The following is a 22,848-nucleotide window of genomic DNA, read 5'->3' on the forward strand; positions in this document are numbered from 1 at the left end:
TGAGTCTGATCCCGAGTTGGCCTCGTGCTCGGGACTTGGGGCATGGCCACCGTGGCTGTCACTACCATTATACTGATCCATGTTTTTGCCAGGCACCGTACGCTCTTACCCCTCCATCTGTCCTAGAAAACCTTCTGGGGGGAGGTGGTGAGCAGCTCAGGAGACATATTTGGAGACCGAGACTCTTGAAGGGGAGGGGGTGAGCACGCTCAGAATCATGTCGTGCAAAGGTTAGCCAACAGGATTGTCACTTCATCTTGGGGACCCCATCCCAACTGAGGGATGTGGCAGGACTCACCCAGCAGGCCCAGTGGCTGGGGGTGTGACCTGGAGGAAGCTCTGCTGTGTGACTATGGGACCTGCCCCAGGGGCTTTCCTGCTGGGGATGCGAGAGGCTTGGGGGGCTCCTGGGAGCCCAGGAGGGGCAAGGAGAGGCCCTCACCAGTGGTCAGTGAAAATGACCTGATGCCCTTTTTGGCCTTTCAGATAAGCACTAATTACCTTCAGAGTCAGCACACAGTATATTGTTAAGTGAAAAAAAGCTTACAGAAAGGCACAGTGACCTCAGTTTCTGTGAAAACTGCACATACTTGCTTCTGGAAGAGACTGGAAGGAAATGCATCGACTTTTAAGAGCCATGATCCTGGAGTGGCTTTCTCTGATAAAATATTTGTCATTTGGCTTAGCTACATTTCCCAATTTTTCTACAGAAGCAACCATTACTTGTGTCATTAAAAGGAATAAGGGGGACGGAACCTGCAAAGAGCAAAGGCGGCTGTTCCCCTGGGGTGGCCCACGGGGGCGGTGGGGCTGACCCGCAGAAGGGGCCCAGCCAGCGGCCTCCCCCGCGGGTTGCTTGCCGCCTGCCCTACCGCACGGTGCGCTCCTTGCGGATGGACGGAGGGCGGGGCGTGCGTAGGGCGCCTGTCGGCTCCCTGGGGCGGCAGGTCTCCAGTCTAACTTCTTTTCGGGGCTTTTGTTCCCTAGATCCACTTCCCGGACGTGGAGCGGGTCGAGTGGGCCAACAAGGTAAGGCCGGGGTGCCCTGGGGCCAGCCTCGGCCTCCCCGCGGCCCTGACCTGGGTCCCCCGCACATGGCCCTTCCCCGCTGCGGGGTGGCCTTCTGCCTGTCTCACGCCTCCCACGCTCAGGTTCTTCTCATCACCTGATAGGCTGTCTTTTCTTTAAAAAGTGTTTTTGGTTTTAATTGTGAAATTACTGCATGACCACAGCAGAAAAGTTAGAAAATACAGAGAGAAAAGTCCCCCTCCAGGGCCCCCCCCCCCCCCCCCCCCCAGGCCAAGATCAGTGCTTTCTGGGGAGAGGAAGGCGGTGATGTGACAACTGCTGCCAGATTTCGCCTGATTTCCAGTCGAGATCCACGGGCACTGTGTGACCCTGGGCAGGTTGCCTAACCTCTCAGAGCTGGTTCCCTCGTCTGTGCAGTGGGAATAATTATGGCCCCTGCGTCGTGGCCGTTGTGACGATTAATGGGGTAATTAATGCACCACAGTGCCTGGCATGTCGTGAAGGCTGGTGGAGCTGTCATCGTCCCAATGACTGCTGTTGGGTCCTTCATGGGAACTCTCCGGGCATGTCCGATGGGGGTGGGGCCCGGGTCTGGCCCCCCCTTACAGCCCAGGAAGCAGAGTGGCCCCTGGCTGATCTGCCGAGCCTGGCCCTAAACCTGAAGACTCCTGCACCCCGCCCCCCAAGTCTCGTGACTCAGGACTTTTTCTAACACAAGCCTTGCCTCTGTTCTGGAAGAAGTTTACCCAGTAGCAGGGATGACAGGTATAAAAAAGGCCTTCCTGATGGTTTTTGATTTAAGGTTGACATTCTCCCGTTACCGGAAATGTCATTGCCGAGTGGATCAAAAACCTTTCCCAGCCTCTGGGTAAAAGTCGGAGGGAGTAGGTTGCTGCTTTAAGAGGATTTCTGTGGATTAATGCGGGGCCCGGGGCCCCTGGGACAAACCTTGGGCTGTGCCCCCTAAGTGGAGTTCTTCCTGCACGTTGCCAGCTAGTTCATGGTCCCCGCGTGCGTGGCGTCTTTCTTGCACTAACACATAGACCCACAGTAGGGGCGATACATGGCCGTTGGGAAGAGGCTCCCTGCTGAGCTCAGGGCACGGATGGGGGAACAGCTGTGTAGACAGACCACACTAGGGCACCAAGTATGTCCCAAAGAGCTTCGTACTCAAGAGGCGCTCAGCAGGTGACAGAGCAGTGACATGGGAAGATGGGACCGGCCCCTAGAACAGCCCTGACACCTCGCCGCCTTCAGGCTCTCCAGTTACAGGTTCAGAACCGGGGAAGGTGCATCTTTAAGTGAGGCCCAAGTCCGCGAGAAGGAAGAGTGAGAAGCCTTTACCCTAAAGAGAGCACAGTGGCCAGCTACCCGCCCTCTGCCCCTCTCTGCTCCTCCGCTCCATCTCTCAGCCGCCCTCCCTCTCCCGGGTCCACGCTTGGTTCCCAAACCAGCGCCTTAGGTCACTCCGCTGCAGACATCAGCTGAAGGCAGCCTTTCCTGATTGCTAGAGAAAAATTAAATCCACAGGGAATGATTTAACTTTCTTTTTTTTTTTTTTTCCTTAAACCTCTGACACCTGCTACTTGTTTTTACACCACGGTGTCGGTTCAGCTAGTTTCTGTTTTAGCTCAGAACTAAAGGGCTTCATGGTGTTAAGTTTAGTGAGTGAATGTTGCATGGTACTTTGCAAAATGGTCCCAAATCTTGGGGTCCCACTGCCTGTGCAAGAGCGAGAACCGCTGGTGTGGTTCTCCGATGCTTGACGGACAGAGGGGTGGGGGCGTGGTGGGTAGACGGGTGGGCAGGCAGGCGATGGGTACTGCAGCTCACGTGAGGGCCATGCGACCCCACCGCCGGGGCCAGGGAGTCCTGAGCAGCCGTGGGTCTGGGGTGGGGGGGCGCACGCCGGACCACCAAGGTTCTCTTCCTGTCCTCACAGGTCATCTCCCAGACCTGGCCCTACCTGAGCATGATCATGGAAAACAAGTTCCGGGAGAAACTGGAGCCCAAGATCCGGGAGAAGAGCGTCCACCTGAGGACCTTTGCCTTCACCAAGCTCCACTTCGGACAGAAGGTCGGTGCTCCCTGGGGAAGGCCAGCGGGACCTGCTCTGCCGTTTTTTTCTCTGTCCCCGCCCCTTGCCCCAGGTCACTAACCCCACTGAAAAGATCCCACTGGACCTCACAGGCGCCAGCCCCGCCTGCCCTTCCCAGCCTCTAGGCCTCTGTAGACCCCCCCACCCCTCATCCCCCAGCCCAGCCCCCCTGCCGGTCCTCAGGAAGCCTGGCTCAGAGAACGAGGAGGAGGGGTGGAACTGACTCCACTTTTCTTAAGCAACATCTTGAAAACACGCCACGAGGGGAAGCCAGCCAGATACAAAGATGTACAAGCCACGCTCGCTGACCTCAGGCCTCCGCTGGGGAGGACACGCCTTCACGGAGTGAGACAGGGCCTCGAGCAGTGTAGACTTCTCTCCTCACCAACGGATTCTGCCGTCAGTGTGACAAGCCCACGCTAGTTCTGTGAAGATGACAGGTGGCCCAGGATAAGAGAAGTTTGTGGTTAACATACCTAACGCCATGTCCCTTTCTAGACTGAGCTTCCTGTTCTCCCCCCGCCCCAGAGTACCCCCTCGAGATGAGTCTTATCTTGATCCCCCAGGCAGAGAGCCGCAGTAATGTCCATCACCCGGTAGATGAGAGGCATGGCCATCTGGTTGGCTCTGGAACAAGCAGCTGTCAGAATGCGGGAGTCTGCTGAGAGCTGTCCCCAGCCCTGGGTGTGCTCAGCCCTGCCCCGCTGGCCCCAAGTGGGGGGGGGGGGGGTCAGGCAGGCCTGAGCCCCGGAGATTCTGGTTGGTGCCCCTCAGACTCTGCCAGGACTGGCTTGTCCCAGCGTCTCTTGCTCCACTCGTTCCTTCCCTGGTTCGTTCATGTCCGACTTACTGAGCATGGCTGTGTGCCAGGCACCATAGATAGACGGATGGCTGTGCCCCTGCCTGCAAGAAAGTCACTGTCCTGTTGTAGAGGCAGACACATTAACTGGTGGATGACAATGTGGCAGTGTCTGCACGATGGTGGAGGAATGTGTGAATTCAGGAGTGGAGCGCTGTGGGGCTGTGGCAGTCAGGGAAGACTTCCAGGAGGGGGTGACGTCTGGGTTGGCATTTGAAGAATTCAGCGGACAGAGCCAGCAGGCTGCAGACTGCTGTGTTGATAGCAGAGCCTGCCCGGCTGCACTGCTCACTGGTGATGCCCATGGAATGTGGCGCTGCTGGAAAGCTCTCCCTTCCTGGCAGCATCCACAGGCCTGGTGGTGGCTGATCCTAAGGGATGATTTTTATCATGTCAGGAGAGCCTGGCTGACCAGATGCCCTGCCCTGCAGGAGAAATACCTGACTCCTGGTCTTGGCATGCAAAGCCTTCATGTCCTGGCTCCTCCCACTTCCCCTTGGCTCTCACATCCCCTCCTCTCACCTCCTCTCCTTTGAGGGGGTCACAGAGGACTCCTCATGTGACCTTCCTGGGCTTGGCAAGGACCAAGTGCACTTGCCACACCCCCTTCCTTCATGCCCATGAGTGTTTCCAGCTCCCTCCTATTCCCATGTCCATGCCCAACTCTGCTCTGTGCTGTGATGACCTTGGGCCAGTGACTTAACCTCTCTGAGCTCCAGTTTCCTCATGTGTAAAAGGGAAGTGAGGTGGTTGTGAAGCATGAGTGATAGTCCTGGCCTCAGGGTCGCTCTGCATGGCTGTGTGAGTAGTGCTCTGCCAGTGGAGGCCAAACGCCAGCCTGGCACCCTTCACCTAACTGTAAGCCCTGGGCCCGGCCAGCTCTGCCTGGCACAGAGCAGATGCTCAGATGGTGGTTTCCCTCCTCTCTGCGGTGGGGCCCCCAGGCGGGCAGCCTTCCCCAGGACCCGTCTCTGCAGATGGGGGTCGTGAGGCTGGCTGAGCTTTGACAGGGGCGTGCAAACCAACCCCAGCCCAGGAGCAGGCTCCAGGCTGTGGGGGTCGGTAAGCATCCCATAGGCTTCCTCTGGCTTTTCTGGCTCTTTAACATCAAGGCCCTGGAGGCCTGGGCAGAGCCAGGGTGCTGTGCGGCCTGAAGCTTCTACAATTCTGGGGATTCCCTTAAAGAAAAAGAGTATAAAATTAAAAATGTAAAATTAGGACAAAAATTGGTACTAAATAAATATGAGAAAGAATGAGGAAATAAATCCTAGCAAGTTATACATTTTAAAAAGACATGACAAACTCTGGAAAAATTACATATAATTGTAATTAACTGCTCAACGTGTCCCTATAATACTTTTTTCCCTACATTTTTTGCTTTGCACTTTCTGATAACCTTTTCATGTGGCAATGCGTTTGTAAGTATCACCGTCTATGGAGAGAATAGAAAGATAATGGAATCTTTCCTCTAGTGTGGTTGAATTTTTCTCTCTGACATTTTATGATGAAAAATTTCAAACACAGAGAAAAATTGAGAGCATTAGGCAGTGAACCATCTGGATCGTTCTGTTGTTAAACTTGCGCTGTTTGCTTTAGTGCGTATCTCTGCATCCGTTCCCCTTGTCGTTTTTTTAAATGCATTTCAAACTAAGTTGCAGACGTCAGTGAACTTTACCCCTCCCCACCTCCGCATGCGTATCACTAACTCAAATTCAAGTGACATTTATTTTTTATCCTTGATGAATAATAACCATGTGCCACTCCAGTGCCACCCGACAGGAGGATAAGAGAAGAGTCTGGGCAGAGGGGGAGGAACAGGTACCTAGGAGTTCAGCCCTCGGCCCCTGAGGCTGGGACCGTGGCCCTGGGGTGGGGCACTTCAATTCCTAGGGTCGGATCCCTCAGTCAGGGACCCTGCCCTCTTCCCTTGCCCTTAGGGGGCCAACTCCTCCTCATCTGTCAGAACTGTTTAAATGCCTCCTCCTCCAGGAAGGCTTCATTAACCCCCGTCCACCCCAAGCTGGGTGAGGAGGAGCTCCTGGAGTCCCCAGACCCCGATGTGGTGGCATGGGCTGCACCTCCCCATGTGCCCTACCCCGTTGCCTCCTCTGCTGGGCTGTGAGCCATGCGGGCAGGCTCCCAGCTCAGCCTGCCCTGCTCCTTGCCTTCTCCGCAGTCCGGGGCCTGGCACCCAGCAGGTGCTCAGTCCATACCTGTGGGAGGAGGGAGAGAAAGAAGGGTACACATTCTTGGGAGGGCAGTATGGGGATGCCAAGGACAGATGGGGCTGCGGGGTGGGTTTCTGTGTTTGTGCCTCGTCCCAGGCGTGCAGTGGTCATGCTGGTTGTTGTGGACAGAGCCCACTGCTGGGTGGGGGCAGCAGCTGTCCCCTGCTGCAAGACCCCTGCTGACCCGGCCCTCTGGCATCTCTCCCAGTGCCCCAGGGTCAACGGAGTCAAGGCGCACACCAACAAGCACAACCGGAGACAGGTGGTCCTGGACTTGCAGATATGGTGAGCCCGCGTGCCCTGGGGCCGGTGTGGGGTGCAGGGGACACTGTGGGCACCGCCAGTTTGAAGATGGAGTAGCATACATACACTCTAATTTGGGTATGAAAGCTCCTCACAGCACACATACCCCCCGCCCCAGGCTGCAGCACGAGGTCCCTGCTCGGGACGGGGAGGAGTGTCAGGAGGATGGATGGTCCAGGGGAGCCATGGCTGGCTGACCCCTCAGTCCAGGCCTGGCTTCTCCCATCAGCCCAGGCACCACATACTTTGGCACCAAGGCCCAGGCAGCAGAGCTTTCTGGGAGGCCAGGGCCAGGTCACCTGGAAAGTCAGACCAGCTGCCTCAGAGGGGATGGAGCAAGAGGGAGCAAGTGTGACAAGAAGGTGTGGGGAGGCCCAAGGAGCTCCAGGCACAGACTGTGAGAGACCAGTGGGAGAACTGGGCTCTGCGGCACTTCAGAAAAACTCAAGGATGCAAAGGCACATGAGTGACTAGTTCAGTGGGCTGGGCAAGGGCTCCTCTTTAGAATGAGGTTTGTAATAGGCTTGAGTTGGAGAGAAGAGAGATTCAATCTAGGAAGTCTTCCTGGAGGTGGTGAGATTTGTATTTTAAAGGACTAAAGATCAACTCCTGAAGTTCCAGAATGTTGCCGTTCCTTTCTAATGTCTCATACTTCCTGTCCTTAGCCCAGAGGCTGGCACTGAGAGCTCATTGGGAAGACAGGAGTCGGCTCTGGGAACACCCAACCCTATTTGGGGGCTGGTCTCAAGAGTGTTGGGATGGTGATGGCTATTGGGCACTCCTGGCCCCAAGGCTCTGCCACAAGATCCTTGTATGACTAGTTGGGGCATGTCAGGGTCATCCAGCCCACCCACGCAGCTCCCAATCAGCTCAGGCAGCCCCTGGGGCCCCCACAAGCATTTGGGGGCCGCCCTTTCCCTCCTTTAGTCTTTTCCTTCAGTCCTTTGACAGGGTCTCCTGATCTTTACCCTCAAGGGCATCAGCCTAGGCTCCCTGTGCCCAATTGTGGCAACAGCCCCCAGCTGGACTCCAGCTCTGAGCCCTTGTTCCCCTTGCCCATCTCCACCAGCCAGCAGTGACTAGGGGAATGGCTGGACGTGAGCGGGGTGGGGGTGGCTGCCCCGTGTTCTCGGGGAAGAGACAGGAGGAGTGGGCAGTGTGTTCACCAAGAGCCCCTCCTTTGCATCTGTGGGGTGTCATGGGGCGAGGTGTTGCCCAGAGTCACTGCCCTCTTGAGCAGAGGTGAGGGTGTGCAGGGGGCACCTGGGGGCAGGGAGCTGGGGGGCTGCCTCCCAGAGTCTGGGCCTGGTCAGTGTCTGCACAGAACCCAGAGAGCCCGAGGCTGGTAGGGAGGTGATGCAGGGCTCAGGCTTGTTGGCCGGCCACCTGGGTTTGGGCTGGGTGACACTGGGCGAGTTTCCTGACCTCTCTGAGTGGTGGACCCATCCCTCCTCTCCACCTTCCTTCTCCCTTCCCACTTTCAGCTACATCGGGGACTGCGAGATCAGTGTGGAGCTGCAGAAGATACAGGCTGGTGTGAACGGGATCCAGGTGGGTGGAGCCCGGAGGGACTGCCCCTGCTCCCCCATTCCTGCCCCAGGGTGGGGGTCAGGGCAGTGGGGAGCAGGCTGTGGATGGGGATGATGACACCAAACACAGATGCTGGTAATGAGCAGGGGACTCCAGGCCCGAGGTCCCATGGCCAGGGAGTGGTAGCTGAGCTTCACCAACCTGCTGCGCAGCCCCAAAGCGCCACCCCACGCCTGCCTGTGTGTAAAGTCCCCGCAGAGGCTTCGGCTGCCTGGGGCACGGAGAGGTTCTGTTATGGAGCGATGCAGAGCCGGTGCTTGGAAACTGAGTGAGTCGAGGAGAAGTATCTGGCGGCAGGAGTGGAGGAGCGGAGCTGGAGCTGGAAGGCACTCCTGGGTCCCTGCTGGCCGGGCCAGCCGCAAATGTGGGCAGGGCTGCAGGCCCGCGTGGCAGTGGACGGCAGTGAGGGCCAGCTCATGGCCCCTGAGTACCTGGCAAAGGGGTGGCAGCCATGTGCAGGCTTCGGTTCCCCGAGTGCAGTCCCTGCCATGACAGCAGGTGGCCTGACATTTGGGGGTGGCAGGGGCCTGAATGAGACAGCAGTGGCCTCAGTTGAGTGCAGCAGGTGCAGGAGGAAGGGAGGCCAAGGTCCCTCACTAGCCTCTGTACCTGTGCAGTTGCAAGGCACGCTGCGGGTCATCCTGGAGCCCCTCCTGGTGGACAAGCCCTTCGTGGGAGCCGTGACGATGTTCTTCCTTCAAAAGCCGGTGAGTCCAGGGGCGAGGGCAGGACTGCCACTCCCTGTGAGGAAGCCCTCACCCACTGGCCCAGGCGCTGGCTTTGAGCCCAAGAGTGGACACTGCTTGAGCCCCCTGGACCTGGGCACTTGCAAATCCTTGTCTTCTCAATCTAAGGCCACTTGCTCTCCCCAAGACCTGGAAACAACTCAGAGAACTGGCTTGCTGAGGTCACACAGGTAGTCTGAGGTGGTGAGGAGGCCATAGCTCAGACCTCTCTGAGTCCAGGCCGGCCTGTGCCCTGGGTGCTGGCCCACTCCTGTGGTGGTCCCGGCCCATCCTGAGCCGAGGCCCGAGCAGGCCTGGGAGGCGCCTCACCTGCCTGACTCCCCTGCAGAGGGTTCTCAGCCCTGGGCTTCTGGCTCCCTCCAGCCTGACAGTCTCCCTCTGCCCCTGCAGCACCTTCAGATCAACTGGACGGGCCTGACCAACCTGCTGGATGCGCCAGGAATCAAGTAAGTGCCCTGAGAGCCGCCAGGCAGATGCTACCCATGGGGCCCTCCGGGCTGTGCAGTCAGGGCCCAGAGCTGCACCCTGGCTGTGGCCCCCTCCCCGCTCCATGTGTGAGGAGTTGGGACGGGCACCAAGGCCTCCCCCCGAGAGGAGGAGTGTCGGTGTTCGGAGTGGGAGTGGGAGGCAACAGTGTTGCGTGGCCTCTGTGGGCAGGCGCTGCACCCAGAACACACACGTTGCGGGTGAGCAGGGGAGTTGTGGGTGAGAGGTGAGCAGCAGGCCTGATGACAGCATGAGTTCTGGAACCAGACCCAGCTGGACCAGGCTTCTGGCTCTGTTGCTTAGCAACTGTATCTTTGGACAAGTTACTTCACCTCTCTGGGCTCTTCCTCAATAACAGGGGAGCCTGGCTCCTCTATCTTGGGGTCCCTGGGAAAACACCACGGTGGGTGTGGGGGTGACACAGTGGGTGTAGACACACACAAGTGTCCTCCTTTTGTCCTCACTCTACCCCCTCCCAAGTATGTGGGGAGAGGCCCACGTGGCCTCTCCTGACCATGGCATCAGATACACATGTGAGGGGGAGTGGCTGTCACAGCAGAGGCCAGTGAGGAGGAGCTGGGCTGGGAAACCCCACCTTCCTGGGGCTACCTGCAACACCGAGAGGAACAGAGAAGGACTCCAGCCGCATGTGGACACTCCTCCCCAGGAGAGAGGGACAGTTGGACCAGCCAGGGTGGCTGGCTTGCCAGGCTCAGACAGCTGCTGCCCACTTGCGAGGAGGACCACTTGCTCGCTCACTGGGGACATTCCACTGACCTCGGCCCCTGGATGCAGAGAATCCAGTCATGCATTCTTTCATTCAAAAAATATTTACTGAGCACCAGCTGTGTGCCCATGTTGTTGTAGGCCCTGTCCCTGCTCCCTTACTGGGGAGATGGAGTCAGGCAGTAAACAAAGGGAACTCTGATACGATGTCAGGGCGTGGAAGGGCCATGACAGCAACCACTTACCTAACATTTACCGTGAACTCACCGTCATAACAACCTAGGAGGCAGGCGTGATTATCCTATTTTAGAGACGAGGAAGCAGGTCCATCAAGGTTAGTGACTTACCTGAGGCCCACAGTTCGTGGGGCGTGGAGCTGAGATTCTAACACAGGCTCCAGGTCAGCACTCCCTGCTGCCTTGCCGTGATGCCTCAGAGGACAAAGCAGGACTGGGGGAGCCGGGCCGTCAAATGTAGACCCCAGTGCTCCCCCTCCAGGCAGGCTGGGGCCAGGGCTGCTCTCTCCCGGGTGGGGACACCACAGCAGGCTCTGCTCCTGGGTCCAGCTCCAGAGATGGGTGGAGGCAGGTGGCCTGGGGGAGGGAGAGCCACCCCTCCACAGCTGGTGGTGCCTGCTCTCCCCAGCGAGGTGTCAGACAGCCTGCTGGAGGACCTCATTGCCGCCCACCTGGTGCTGCCCAACCGCGTGACTGTGCCCGTGAAGAAGGGGCTAGACGTGACCAACCTGCGCTTCCCTCTGCCCTGTGTGAGTACCTGCACTGGCCACCGCGCCGGGCCCAGAGTAGAGGGACAGACGAGCTGGTGGGGTTGTGTACTCCCAGATGGCAGTCCTTACTTCCGCCCTGTGAGGGCGTGGCATCCCCATTTTATAGGGCCAAGACTGAGTCTCGGGAAGGTTGAATGACTTGCCCAAGGTCACCCTCTGGGGAGGGGCAAAGTCCAGGTGGCATTCCTCCCTGGGTCTTCGTCCGCCCATGTGGCCTGTGTTGGGGACTATGGGCAGTCACCTTCCCCCCAGGAACCTCCAGGAGCTTCCCATCCTCCCTTCAGGGACATGAGGCTCCTGACTCCGTCACTTAGGGGTGGGGAGAATCCTTAGGGTTGCCTGGGAAGGACAGTGCTTGGTCAAGCTAGGATGCAGGGCTTCCTTGGGTGCTCGGCCCCGCTGCCCTCGCCCATCCTGGGCCTGCCTCAGGAGGCCCCTGAGGAAGCCACATGGGCCTGAGCCCTGCAGGGCTGGGAGTCAGGGCCTCAGGATCAGGGAAGACGCCCATGTTCACCACCCACACCAGCTGTGAGGCATTGGTCTGCTCAGGCCACATGGGGGTGACGCCCAGGCCAGCCGGGCAGCAGCACATCCCTCAGCCCTCCGGTGATGCATCGGCTTTATCCCACTCTGCATGCTGGGTAGTCTCAGAATAACAGTGCAGCGCCCTCACCCACATCACCACCACTGACAGCATTCTGCCCCCATGGCATATCCCAGCACAGAGGTCCCGTCAGGTTGCTGCGATTTAAACTCACTTGGAATAGTTCCTCTCTGTGTGTTTGTGACACAACTGGCCATGAATATTTACAGTGATTTGTTTCATACCATTTTCTATTTCCAGGGTTTAAGCTTTCCTTAAGTTCCTTTTACAATCATGTAAAATATTTGCACACTTCCAAAGTGCAATAGGAAAAACAAGTTGTATTTTTAGGCATCTGGCTTCTACCCCTTGTTCCCTCACCTCGTCTCCGCCCTCCCCCCGTAAGTAATGTCTTATCCTTCCGGTATTCCCACTGTTTTCAGACGTGAGTGGACGCACACATGTGGGCGTGTGCGTGCATATTTGATTACGGTCACATCCTCGCTCTTGGACGGCAGGACACTGCATTTCTCCCCACTTGGCTTTTATCACTTCCTGTGTCACGGGGATCACTTCCTGACGGGGCGGATGGAGCCCCTCCTCCCTCATTTTCTTACAGCTGCATCGTACCCCACAGTGTGAATGTGCTGTAGTTTATTTAACCAGTTGTCCACGGATGCATGGATGAGTTGTGTCTGGTCTTTTGCTGTTTCAAGTAGTGCTGTCATGAATAGCATTGTATGTGTCTTTTTATATTTTTGCCACTCTGCCTTTAGGATGGCTTTCTACAAGTGGGATTGCTGGGTCAAAGGGCAAATGCGTGTGTATTTACTGATATTCAAAAAAAAATAGGGGCCAGCCCGGTGGCACAGCAGTTAAGTGCGCACGTTCCGCTTCAGCGGCCCGGGGTTCGCCGGTTCAGATCCCGGGTTGGGACATGGCACTGCTTGTCAAGCCATGCTGTGCCAGGCGTCCCACATAGAAAGCAGAGGAAGATGGGCACGGATGTTAGCTCAGGGCCAGTCTTCCTCAGCAAAAAGAGGAGGATTGGCAGCGGTTAGCTCAGGGCTAATCTTCCTCCGAGGAAACAAAAACAACAACAACAACAAATAGTTCTAGGCAGGAGGCCTACTAGCCCCGTGAACTGTGTTTTTCCCGAGTCTTGTGCTCTGTTCTGCCCATGACAGCGCAGAGTATGGGGAGTGGGGTGAGACTTGGGGCCAGGGCCTTTGTGAGCCCGGGGACCCACTGCCAGCAGCAGGCAGTGCCCACAGGTGTGCGTCCAGTGCAACTCAGTCTACATGCAGGTTACAGACAGGGGCTGGAACAAAGACGGCAGGCTCCTCAGGTGGGGTGCTTGTTGGCACAGGAGGAGAAAATAGCTGCAGCTGAATAAGCCATTCAGGTGACAGGTTGGAGGCAGGGAGGGTGGTGAAGGCCAGGAATGCGATGCGGTGGACAGAGCCCTGTGCCGTGCCATCACTTGCTGCGTGGCCTTGGCCAGGAGACAGCCGTCTCTGGCTTCTTTCTCCCCATCGAGACCACAGAGAGGGTCAGATGGGGCCGGGGTGATGTCTGAAGGCCTTGGCTCTGATGTTGCGGGCCTTGCGGGCTGGCATGGCCCAGGAAGCAGCTGTGACCTCCATGCTGGGACAATTTCCAGGGAGTGATCAGAGTCCACTTGCTGGAGGCGGAGAAGCTGGCCCAGAAGGACAACTTCCTGGGGATCCGAGGCAAGTCAGACCCCTATGCCAAGGTGAGCATTGGCCTGCAGCATTTCCGGAGCAGGACCATCTACAAGAACCTGAACCCCGCCTGGAACGAGGTGTTTGAGGTGAGGGTCTCCTCAGCTGTTCCTGGCTGCTCTCCATGCCCTCTGGGCTCCTCTCTGGGTTGTGCTGGGCACGGACAAGGGCGGGCCTTCCCTCATCGTCCTCACATACCCTTGGGGTGACACTGGGCCAGAGGAGTGGGCTCTGGGGACAGGCAGACAGGTGTGTGTAACTCCTGCTTCCCGTATCCACCAGGATTCCAGAGGTGAGCTGCTCTGGCCCCGTTGGAGGGACAGCTAGTAGGTGAATTCCCACTGCCTTTCCCCACCAGTCAGCTTTGCTGGAAGTTTTCAAATCAAAGGAAAGAGAGAACCTCGAAGGCAGTTCTCCCAAGTCCTCTCAGCCTCCCTGCTGGGGCCAGACGTTCCTCCTTCAGTTCAGCCGCAACCCCACCATGTGAGGGGAGGCCCCCCAGCCTGCTGAGTGTTCTGGAAGCTGTCAGGCCCCTGCAGAACACTCAGCAGCCGTGTCCCCTGAGCACCCCCTGCCGTGGGCTGGCACGTGGCTCTGAGCTTCGCCACCTGCAGGGGAGGGGTCCACTCCCTCTTATACGTGGGGTTCTCCGGGCGCTGAGAGGGGCAGGAAGCTGCCCAGGACTCAGAGCTTGCAGGTGGTGGAGCTGGAACTTGGCTTTCCTGGGTCACGTTTGATCTCTCTTCATCGGCTGTTGTGGTGTGCGGGTCACGTCACCCCTCTTTCCTTCTAGTTCATAGTGTATGAAGTCCCTGGGCAGGACCTGGAGGTGGACCTGTATGACGAGGACCCTGATAAGGATGACTTCCTGGGCAGGTGAGGAGGAGGGCTGAGCTGGGCCGGGAGGAGCTGGGCCAGGCCTTGGGGCACAGGTACCTCTGCTTCCACTGCTCAGTGACCTGCAGCCCTCTTCTGACAGTACCATGCCAGGCAACCCGCCCCATCATTCCACGTTCCTGCCACAAACCTCCTTCCCAGATGTCTCCTGAGACCCCAGCCCTGAGTTGGGCCCTGGGGGAACAGAGAGGTCCCCACAGTTTGTGCACCATGGGCTCTGCTTTCTGTGCTCCTGGTAGTGTACCCAGAGTTCCCCTTTGGAGCAGAAGGCAGGGGGCAAGGCTGGCACAGATGGCCAGGTGCCCAGTGCAGAGAGCCCTGGGCGCTCCTGCTGGGCTGGAGCACAGAACGTCAGGGCTGAGGGAGGACAGAATGGCCGGGGTGGGGCTGGCCATCAAACTTCAAATTTACAGGTCTTTTGGTCCGGCAGTCCCCTTTCCAGGCAGGTATCCCCTATAGAATAAAAGCACTGTGCCTGAACTGTTTATCACAGAAGTGTCTGTGGTGGCAGAACAAAAGCTGGAAACAGCATGAATGTCCAGCTCAGAGGACACTGGTTGAAAGCTTGAATAAATTTGCCGCTGCCAAACTACAGAATATTCAGCAGCTGTTACACACGATGGGCAGGATGCGTGTGTGTTGACCTGGGGGAGGTCCCTGACATATTAGTAAGCAGGGGAAAGCATCTGGGAGTGACCTGTGCAGTTTGATCGTCTTTCCAGGGAGGACCCTTGTGTGTGCATGTGTTTGTGTAAGCACCGAGAAAGGCACGGAAGCTACACAGCAGGCCGTCCACACTGCTCATCTTGGAGGGCTGAGATTAGGGGACGGAAAAGAGTTTATCCAAATCTTCATACTCTTGTACTGTTTAGCTTGTTTCTGTGAACATGTAATTTTAAAAAGCAGAAAGAAAACAGAGTGGGAAGGGCCCAATCAGACAGCCTGAGAAACAGCTCACCACCAGAGGTGGCTTATTATTTTTCATCTTAATGAGAAAAGTTGCAGTTTTTGTAATGTTGCAGATTAGAAGTGTGGTTTGTGGTTTATGTTTTATGTAACTGATTTCAAGTGTGTTTGGAGCTCAAGCACATTCCCAACAGTTACATGAAATTAATTTCCCCTCTGGCTGTCAGGACCTTCCGTTTGGGCTTGGGTCAGGGTAGATGGGAGGCATGCTGTGAATGTGGGGGCTATCTCTTTGCACGCAGGGCATCTGGGCAGTTTTGGAAATGGAGGGGCATTTGGGGTTGTTACAATGACTGCAGGAGGTGGTGGCCACGGGCATTTAGAGGGCACAGGACAGGGAAGCTAAATTCCTGCAATGCATGGGCAGTTTTGCACAATGAAGAATCATCTCACTCAAAATACCAGTAGCACTGCCATTTAGAAATCCAGAGCTGATGTGTCCAGCAGCATCTGCTTATTCTCCTCTGGGGATCGGAGCCACCTCCCTCCCCAGGCAGCATGCCCAATGGGAGCAGCTCTGATGATCAGACAGTCCTTCCAGTGCCTGAGCTGAAAGTGGTCTCCCATTGGCTCCTTGGGATAAATAAGATCCTCTATCTTGAAGGCCCCACTCAGATATCTGAAAATGGCTTCCAAGTTGGGCCTCCACGCCCTCTGCTTCTTGCCTTCTCTGAGCTGGGCTGACCCCTCGCTCCCTGTGTATTCCAGCCTACAGATCTGCCTCGGGGACGTCATGACGAACAGAGTGGTGGATGAGGTAGAGTTGGTGCCTGCAACCCCCTCCCCGTGGACAGCTCTGGCAGGCTCCTTCAGCTCAGCTAGTCCTATGAAATAGGCCATTCTGTGCTGAGCCACACATGCCTGTCCTCAGGCGCAAGAGCTGGGTGAGGCACAGATGGGCCCAGGGAACCTGCCAGGGCCTTGGTTGGAAGAGCTTCCCTGGAAATGCCCCCAGACCAAGGACCTCTAGCAGGAGGTGGTCACGTTACAGAGAGGACAGGCTGGGATGGGTAAGACCTGAGTAGGAGTGTTTTCCATCCCAAAGCATAGCACTTCCATAAAACCTCCACTCCCCGTCCCTCAAGCCACCTGTCTGGGCCCCACCTGGTGCCAGAACTGAGCTGCCTGCAGAGGGTCAGTAGCATCTCCCTGGCCCCTTCCCCAAGCTTTCCTCTCCCTGCTCTCCCTGCAGTGGTTTGTCTTGAACAACACAACCAGCGGGCGGCTGCACCTGCGGCTGGAGTGGCTGTCACTGATCGCTGACCCGGAAGCTCTGACTGAGGTGAGTGCAGGGTGTTGGGGCTCCCTAGCAGAAAGGTGGGGGTGGGGACTTGTGGCAGGACTGGTCTGTGTGTGGGCTGTGCCTGTGGAGGGAGATGAAGCCCCCAGATCTTGCTCAGAGAGTCCTCTGGCCAGCCCCACCCTCTGGAGGACATGTCCCTCAGCCCTTGTCTCCACACACTGCAGCTCCTGATCTCAGCAGATGGCCTCTCAGCATCTCAGCCATCTTCAGGGAAGATGGGATCCTTCAAAGCTCTCTTAGTGCCCATCAGCCTAGTTCATAGGGAAAATCCACCCTTGTGTCTGACTTGAATTTGTCATGCTGCAGTTGCATTCACAGCCTCAACAAAAAAGATAGGTGGTGAGGGAGCTGATGGCTAGGCTGGAGAGCAAGGGCTGGTTGGCTTCCTTTGGCCACAGACAGGCTTCTCCAAAACCAATCTGTGTCTCCTGCTGCTGGGGCACCCAGTGAGGGTCTGTGTCTTCTTGTAGGACCATGGTGGCCTGTCCACTGCCATCCTTGTGGTCTTCTTGGAGAGCGCCTGCAACCTGCCGGTGAGTGGTGACATGGCCAGAGTGCCACACACACCCTGCCTTGTGCCCATCCCTTTCAAAGGTCCAATTAAAAATGGACATTTACAAATGTTGTGCTGCTCACTTACCCTATTCTTTTTGTGCTGCAGAGAAACCCTTTTGACTACCTGAATGGCGAATATCGAGCCAAAAAACTCTCCAGATTTGCCAAGGTGTGTGTGGCTGAAAACTTGAGTAAGAGCAAGTCACGGCTCCTTTTCCCCAGAGTAACCGAGCCCGGTGTCTTCTGAGCGCCAAGCTGTGCGCACATAGCCTGGGCATGGCAGGCGCTGCCATTCACTGAGGCCAGTGTGTGTCAGGCATCAAACTTGGCAACTCATCCCACGTTTGTTATGCCCAAGTACCATGATGACTGTGTGTCTGTTTCTATTGCCATTTTACAAATAGGACCCAGAAGGTTAAGTGCCTGGGTCACATAGCTAAGGGAGGAGCCAGAACTTGACTCCACCCTCTCTGTCTCTACAGCTCCAGGGAACAAGAGCCTGTGCCCAGCCGGCCGGCTCAGACCTCCTGTCTTTAAGTTGGAACCTCCCCCTGGGGTCAGCCTTGCCCTGTTGCTTGCACAGTGATGGCAGCCCAGGGGTCCTGGGTGCACCTGGGTAGCCATCTCTCAAAGGGAAGCAATTGGCTGGCCCCAGGTCCCACTGATGCTCCTGGGGGTTGGGAGGTGGGATAGGGGGTGGGAGGGTGGTGTCTCAAGCTGACACTGATGGTGCCACCTTCACTGTGGATTTGCCCCCTCACAGAATAAGGTCAGCAGAGACCCTTCTTCCTATGTCAAGTTATCTGTAGGCAAGAAGACACACACAAGCAAGGTAAGATAGCTTAGTGAGTGGCCATGGAATAAGGAAATGGGGAATTTGCTTTGCCCTTAGGGCCTAGTAGGCAAAATAGTTTCATAGTTCAAGAATCTGCAGGTCAAATCAGTGACTTGCCCAAGGGCACATGCTGGCAAGCAGGAGAACTAGGGTTCAAGCTTAGACAGCTCTAAGCCCTGTGTCCTTCTCACCACCCACCAAGTTTCTCAGTCCAGCAGCAGAAATCCTGCTGACCCCTCCCCTGGAAGCAAGCTCTAATGCAAGCATGGTTTTCAGCCCCTGTAAAGCTTCCTGGCAAACCTCTCCTTGCCTTTGAGTCTGGCTGCCCTGCCCGAGAGCTTCCCACAAGCTGTAGAGGGCATGGCCTGGGCAGACAGTGGGCTCCCCAGGGTACCGGTGGTCAGAATGGGAGGAGAGGGTGGCAGTATCCTACTCTGCCCAACCCCCTTCAATCATCTCTCCCTCTTCCGTCCCCAGACCTGTCCCCACAGCAAGGACCCTGTGTGGAGCCAGGTGTTCTCCTTCTTTGTGCAGAACGTGGCAGCGGAGCAGCTGCATCTGAAGGTTTGCTTCAAGTTGGGCTCTTGGAACAGAGCTAAGCGGTGTCGAAGCCGGGAAGGGTGGGAGCTCGAAGTGCACCTTGAGCAGGTTCTCCTGGCAGTACAGTCAGCCCCTTCCGTGAGGGACAGGATACTGAGGCCCCGCATCTTCATGAGGCTGTGCCCAAGGTCACTGAGTGAGAGGCCATGAAATGACAATCCTCAAGTCCCTTGGCTCTCTCTGCAAGAGTCTTCCCAGCTGGAACATAGCACCCAGAGTGACCTGTGTTGGAATCTACCCAGGACATTAATGATGATGTGCTTTCTAAAAGAAGATATTTAGTTTTCACAAAAGATCTGTGGACAGAGATATCTTCATTTTACACATGAGCAAAGAAGCTCCCACAATGGCTTGTCTGAGATCTCATGACCAACAAGCGGAAGGACTGGGATCTTTCGGGGCCCTCAGCCCTGTCTGGATGTCCCAGCATGGAGCAGCAGAGCTCATCAGTCCCTAAAGCCCCCCTGGCCCTGGGCATCATAATTGCCTCTACCCTGAGTTACTCTCTTCCCTTGACTAAAGGCAGGGACTAGGCCTGGTGCCATTCCCAGTTTTCAGAACAGGACAAGAGGCCAGTAGAAGCATAGTACATACTTACTGAAGTGAACTCAGAATTGGCTGGGACCCAGAGAGTGGGGGGGGGGGGGGGTGGGGCTTGGTTATCCTCTTGTTTTGTGACTGGCCCACTGTCCAGGTGCTTGACGATGACCAGGAGTGTGCTCTGGGAGTGCTGGAGGTCCCCCTGTGCCAGATTCTACCCTGTGCAGACCTTACCCTGGAGCAGCGCTTTCAGCTGGACCATTCAGGCCTGGAAAGCCTCATCTCCATGAGGCTGGTGCTTCGGGTAAATATCTCCCCTGTCCCCCAGTGTGGGTGGGGGTGGAGCTCTGGCTATGGAGCAAGGTGGATTGCCCTGCATTAAGTATCTGCTCTGTGTTGGGAAGAAGCTAGGAGATGGATTCATATTTTTCATGAATTGTGGAATATTGTCAGCCACTCTCTCTTCAAATATTGCCTCTCTCATTCTTTTAATCCTTCCTTCTAGAACCTCTTCTATGCTGGACCGTCTCATCATCTCCTCCATGTCTTGACCTGACCTCACCTTCATCTTTTCCATCTCTTTATCTCTTGGGGCCCATCCTAATTTCCTCAGATCTGTCTTCCAGACCACTAATTCTTTCTTTGGTTATGCCTAATCAGCTGTTTAACCTGTTCATGGTTTTTATTTCAAAGGCTGTTTTTCATTTCTGATTTTCTTTTCCAAATCCACCTTGTCTTTTTTCATTGTGTTTTATTATCTTCTCCTGTTTCTACTCCATCTTTAATCATTTAAAAATACTTATGTTATAATATATGTCTGTTAATTCTATTATCTGAAGATCTTGGGAGTTAAACTTTGATGTTTGTTGTATCTGCTGATGCTTTTCCATGGTTACTCATTTCTGAGTTTGGTAACTTGGATTGCAAACACGTGTTCAGTGTTCTTTTGTGACCTGGATTGAGGTGGTTCACTACCAAAGAGGTTCTGCTTTCACTGCAACTGAGTACCTCAGGGGCATTATAAACTTGGTCCATTTTTATGTTAATTTTTTAACTTTGGGTTTCAAGACCCTACAGGTAGTATAAATATGAACCCAAAATTCCTATGAGACAGGCCTATAAGGCGCCATATTCTCAACAAAGACTTTATTTCCTCCCAACCAGAGTATAGGCTGAGACAGACACATTTCTTGTCATCAGTCTTTGCTGGAGAGTGGAACATTTATCCTGGATGACTTCTTCACTACAGAGATCCCACCCTCGTGGGTCCTGCTCCAACCCCCAGCCTCACATCCACCCAAGGCCTCTTCTCCTAACCCCTAGATTCCAAGGTTGATAAATGACCCTAGGAAAGATTAACCTTTATTTTTCAGTTCTCTTTCTTTTGAAACCCTAGAGATTTTTTTTACTTTCTTGTGAATTTGGCTATGCATTTAAAAGGATGTTTGTTCATTTTGTTGGGCATTCCTAACAAGAGGTTTTTTAGAATATTCTGCCCGCCATATTACTGGAAATGAAAGTCCCTAGGAAGGCTCTTGATAATTGATGACTGAGGGGAAAGGGGGAAGGAGAAACACAATGGCCGAGGTTTGAAACTCTGGTGCTAGGAGCCCAGGGATGTGTCTGTATAGGAAACACATTTTAGAGAAAGCAATGGTGAATGAGGTGACAGCTGGAAATGACCATATCCAGAAAGCAGCTGGTAACATATGTGAAGCTTAAGGTGAGGGCAAGACTGGAGGTGTAGATCTGGGAGTCCCCTGCACAGAGGGAAAGTGCATGCTATGAGACTCCAGCAGCTGGTGCGACTACAGAGAGAGAAGGGGGCCAGGACTGAGTCTTCATGAAGACCCACTAGTGAGGCAAGAGGAAGGGAAAAGACAGAGAAGCATTGGTCAGAGGGGGCCAGGGGCCAAGAGAGGTTAAGGAAGATATGGTCTAGGGGGAAGAATCTATGGATTAGGCAGTCAGGAAGGAACTGAGTTTTGAGAAAACTATTCCTTCCAGAAAAGAGGAGAAGGAACCATTTCCCAGAGGTTAATGTGAGAGCAGAGGAGGAGAAAGTGGAAGAGGTGGGCCCAGCCTATAAACAACCCTGTCGTCTGCTTGCAGTTCCTGCGTGTGGAAGAACGAGAGCTGGGGAGCCCATACACAGGACATGAAGCCCTAAAGAAAGGCCCTCTGTTCATTAAGAAGGTGGCCACCAACCAGGGCCCCAAAGCCCCACCCCAGGGAGAGGGCCCTACAGATCTGCCATGCCCCCCAGACCCTGCTTCTGATACCAAGGAAGCCTCCAAGTGCACCACGACAACCACCAGTGCCACCACTGCTGCCACCGAGCCCACACCCCAAGAGACAGGCCCAGAGGCCAAAGGCAAGGACAGTGCCAAAGGGTTCTGTGAGCCCAAGGGGGAGAAGAAGAGTTCGGCCACCATCTTCCTGACTGTCCCAGGCCCCCACTCGCCAGGGCCCATCAAGTCACCCAGACCCATGAAATGCCCTGCCTCCCCATTCGCATGGCCGCCCAAGAGGCTGGCTCCCAGCATGTCCTCGCTCAACTCCCTGGCCTCTTCCTGCTTTGACCTGACAGATATCAGCCTCAACATTGAGTATGCACCTCTCTGCTTAATCTTTTCTAAAATCACCTGCATGAAAAATACCTCCCTGGGTGGAAAAGTAGCTAACTTTCTTTTCCGTGCAAGTTCTGTTTTTTCACAAAATGGCTCCACGAGAGGCAGCACGATGTGGCAGAAAGAACACAAGATGGGGAGAGAAAGGGTTTGCTTGTACCCCAAACAGTCTGGTGTGGCTCTAGCTACCTACCAACTGTAAAACAGATGCTCGACTTTGGTTGTTAAAGTTCCTTACGGCAGAGATATTTCCTGAATTCTAAAGTCTACTGGGATGATATGGAAAGCTTAGAATGTGGAATTATGTAATAAGTGGCTGCCATTTATTGTTTACTATGGGCTTAGCATGTTACCGTCATCTGCTGTGTAATGACGTTCCGGTCAACAACGGACCACAGATATGACAGTGGTCCCATAAGATTCGTACTGTACAGCCTAGGTATGTAGTAGGCTATTTCATCTAGGTTTGTGTGAACACACCCTATGATGTTCATACAATGACAAAATCGCCTAACAATGCACTTCTAAGAACATATCCCTGTTAAGCAATGCATGACTGTATTTGATTAATTTTATCTTCACAATAACTTACTATCATAAAGGTCAAACGACTCACCTAAGGTCCCACATGAAACCGTGGTATAAAGGCAGATCCCACGCCCGGGTTCATGCTTTTCCTACTGTGAAGTAGGATAATCATACATGAGTGCTGTGAGGAACTGACTTCTAACTGAAAGGGACCTACTGAGAATTATTTTATTAACCCACATGGCTCTGCGTTCCTAAAGCAGGCCATGCGTCTGTCTTGGGGATGTGGGGAGAGGCCAACGCTGGTAATGGCAAGAGAAGTGACAAGCTCTTTCTTTACAGAGGCGGGGATCTCAGGCAGCGGGGGCTGGGTGAGATTCAGCTCACAGTGCGCTACGTGAGTCTGCGGCGCTGCCTCAGTGTGCTAATCAATGGCTGCAGGTAAAGGGATGCTGGGGCCAGGAAAGGTCCTTTGGGAGGATTAAGTGGCCAAAAACCAGAGTAGGGGTACTTGGAGCAATGGCAGGGGTGGATGGCCCTAAAGTAGACAAGTAAATAGACTGGGAAGGAGTGAGGTTTGAAGGCCTGCATGCTGTGAGTGACAAGATCCTCAACAGTGCTGATGGGCTCCAGAGCCAAGGGCTTTGTTCAGACACCACTGCAAACCTGTCTAGGGTGGCTGGGAGCCAGTACATTTTCTCAAGTGGGAATCTCCAACTTCCTTTAGATGGAAAGTATTTGCTCCAGACTTTACAAAAATGCGTGTTTTCAAAACCATGTATCTAATGTTTTGTCCTCCAAATTCTGCAGTCTT

General features: G+C 55.0%; 1 protein-coding gene across 3 annotated transcripts in view; it reads left to right on the forward strand.

Moving 5' to 3' along the window:
• ESYT3 (extended synaptotagmin 3) overlaps positions 1 to 22,848 on the forward strand; it is a 48,352-nt gene that overhangs the window by 15,477 nt on the left and 10,027 nt on the right. For 2 of the 3 annotated variants that reach the window (XR_006885212.1, XM_046639009.1), the window contains exons 2-19: positions 988 to 1,029; positions 2,972 to 3,106; positions 6,423 to 6,499; positions 8,002 to 8,068; positions 8,725 to 8,814; positions 9,244 to 9,299; positions 10,711 to 10,831; positions 13,099 to 13,269; positions 13,974 to 14,056; positions 15,752 to 15,800; positions 16,236 to 16,325; positions 16,817 to 16,879; positions 17,008 to 17,070; positions 17,665 to 17,733; positions 18,214 to 18,300; positions 19,031 to 19,180; positions 20,989 to 21,485; positions 22,377 to 22,475. Coding sequence is in view for 2 of the 3 variants with exons in the window: in XM_046639009.1 (XP_046494965.1) it covers positions 988 to 1,029; positions 2,972 to 3,106; positions 6,423 to 6,499; positions 8,002 to 8,068; positions 8,725 to 8,814; positions 9,244 to 9,299; positions 10,711 to 10,831; positions 13,099 to 13,269; positions 13,974 to 14,056; positions 15,752 to 15,800; positions 16,236 to 16,325; positions 16,817 to 16,879; positions 17,008 to 17,070; positions 17,665 to 17,733; positions 18,214 to 18,300; positions 19,031 to 19,180; positions 20,989 to 21,485; positions 22,377 to 22,475 (2,009 nt within the window). In the remaining variant the exon portion in view is untranslated. The remainder of the gene's footprint in view (positions 1 to 987; positions 1,030 to 2,971; positions 3,107 to 6,422; positions 6,500 to 8,001; positions 8,069 to 8,724; positions 8,815 to 9,243; positions 9,300 to 10,710; positions 10,832 to 13,098; positions 13,270 to 13,973; positions 14,057 to 15,751; positions 15,801 to 16,235; positions 16,326 to 16,816; positions 16,880 to 17,007; positions 17,071 to 17,664; positions 17,734 to 18,213; positions 18,301 to 19,030; positions 19,181 to 20,988; positions 21,486 to 22,376; positions 22,476 to 22,848) is intronic. The other variant, XM_046639021.1, reaches the window with a different exon arrangement.

The sequence above is a fragment of the Equus quagga genome, chromosome 1 (genome assembly GCF_021613505.1).
Source record: "Equus quagga isolate Etosha38 chromosome 1, UCLA_HA_Equagga_1.0, whole genome shotgun sequence".
NCBI classification, from domain to species: domain Eukaryota; kingdom Metazoa; phylum Chordata; class Mammalia; order Perissodactyla; family Equidae; genus Equus; species Equus quagga.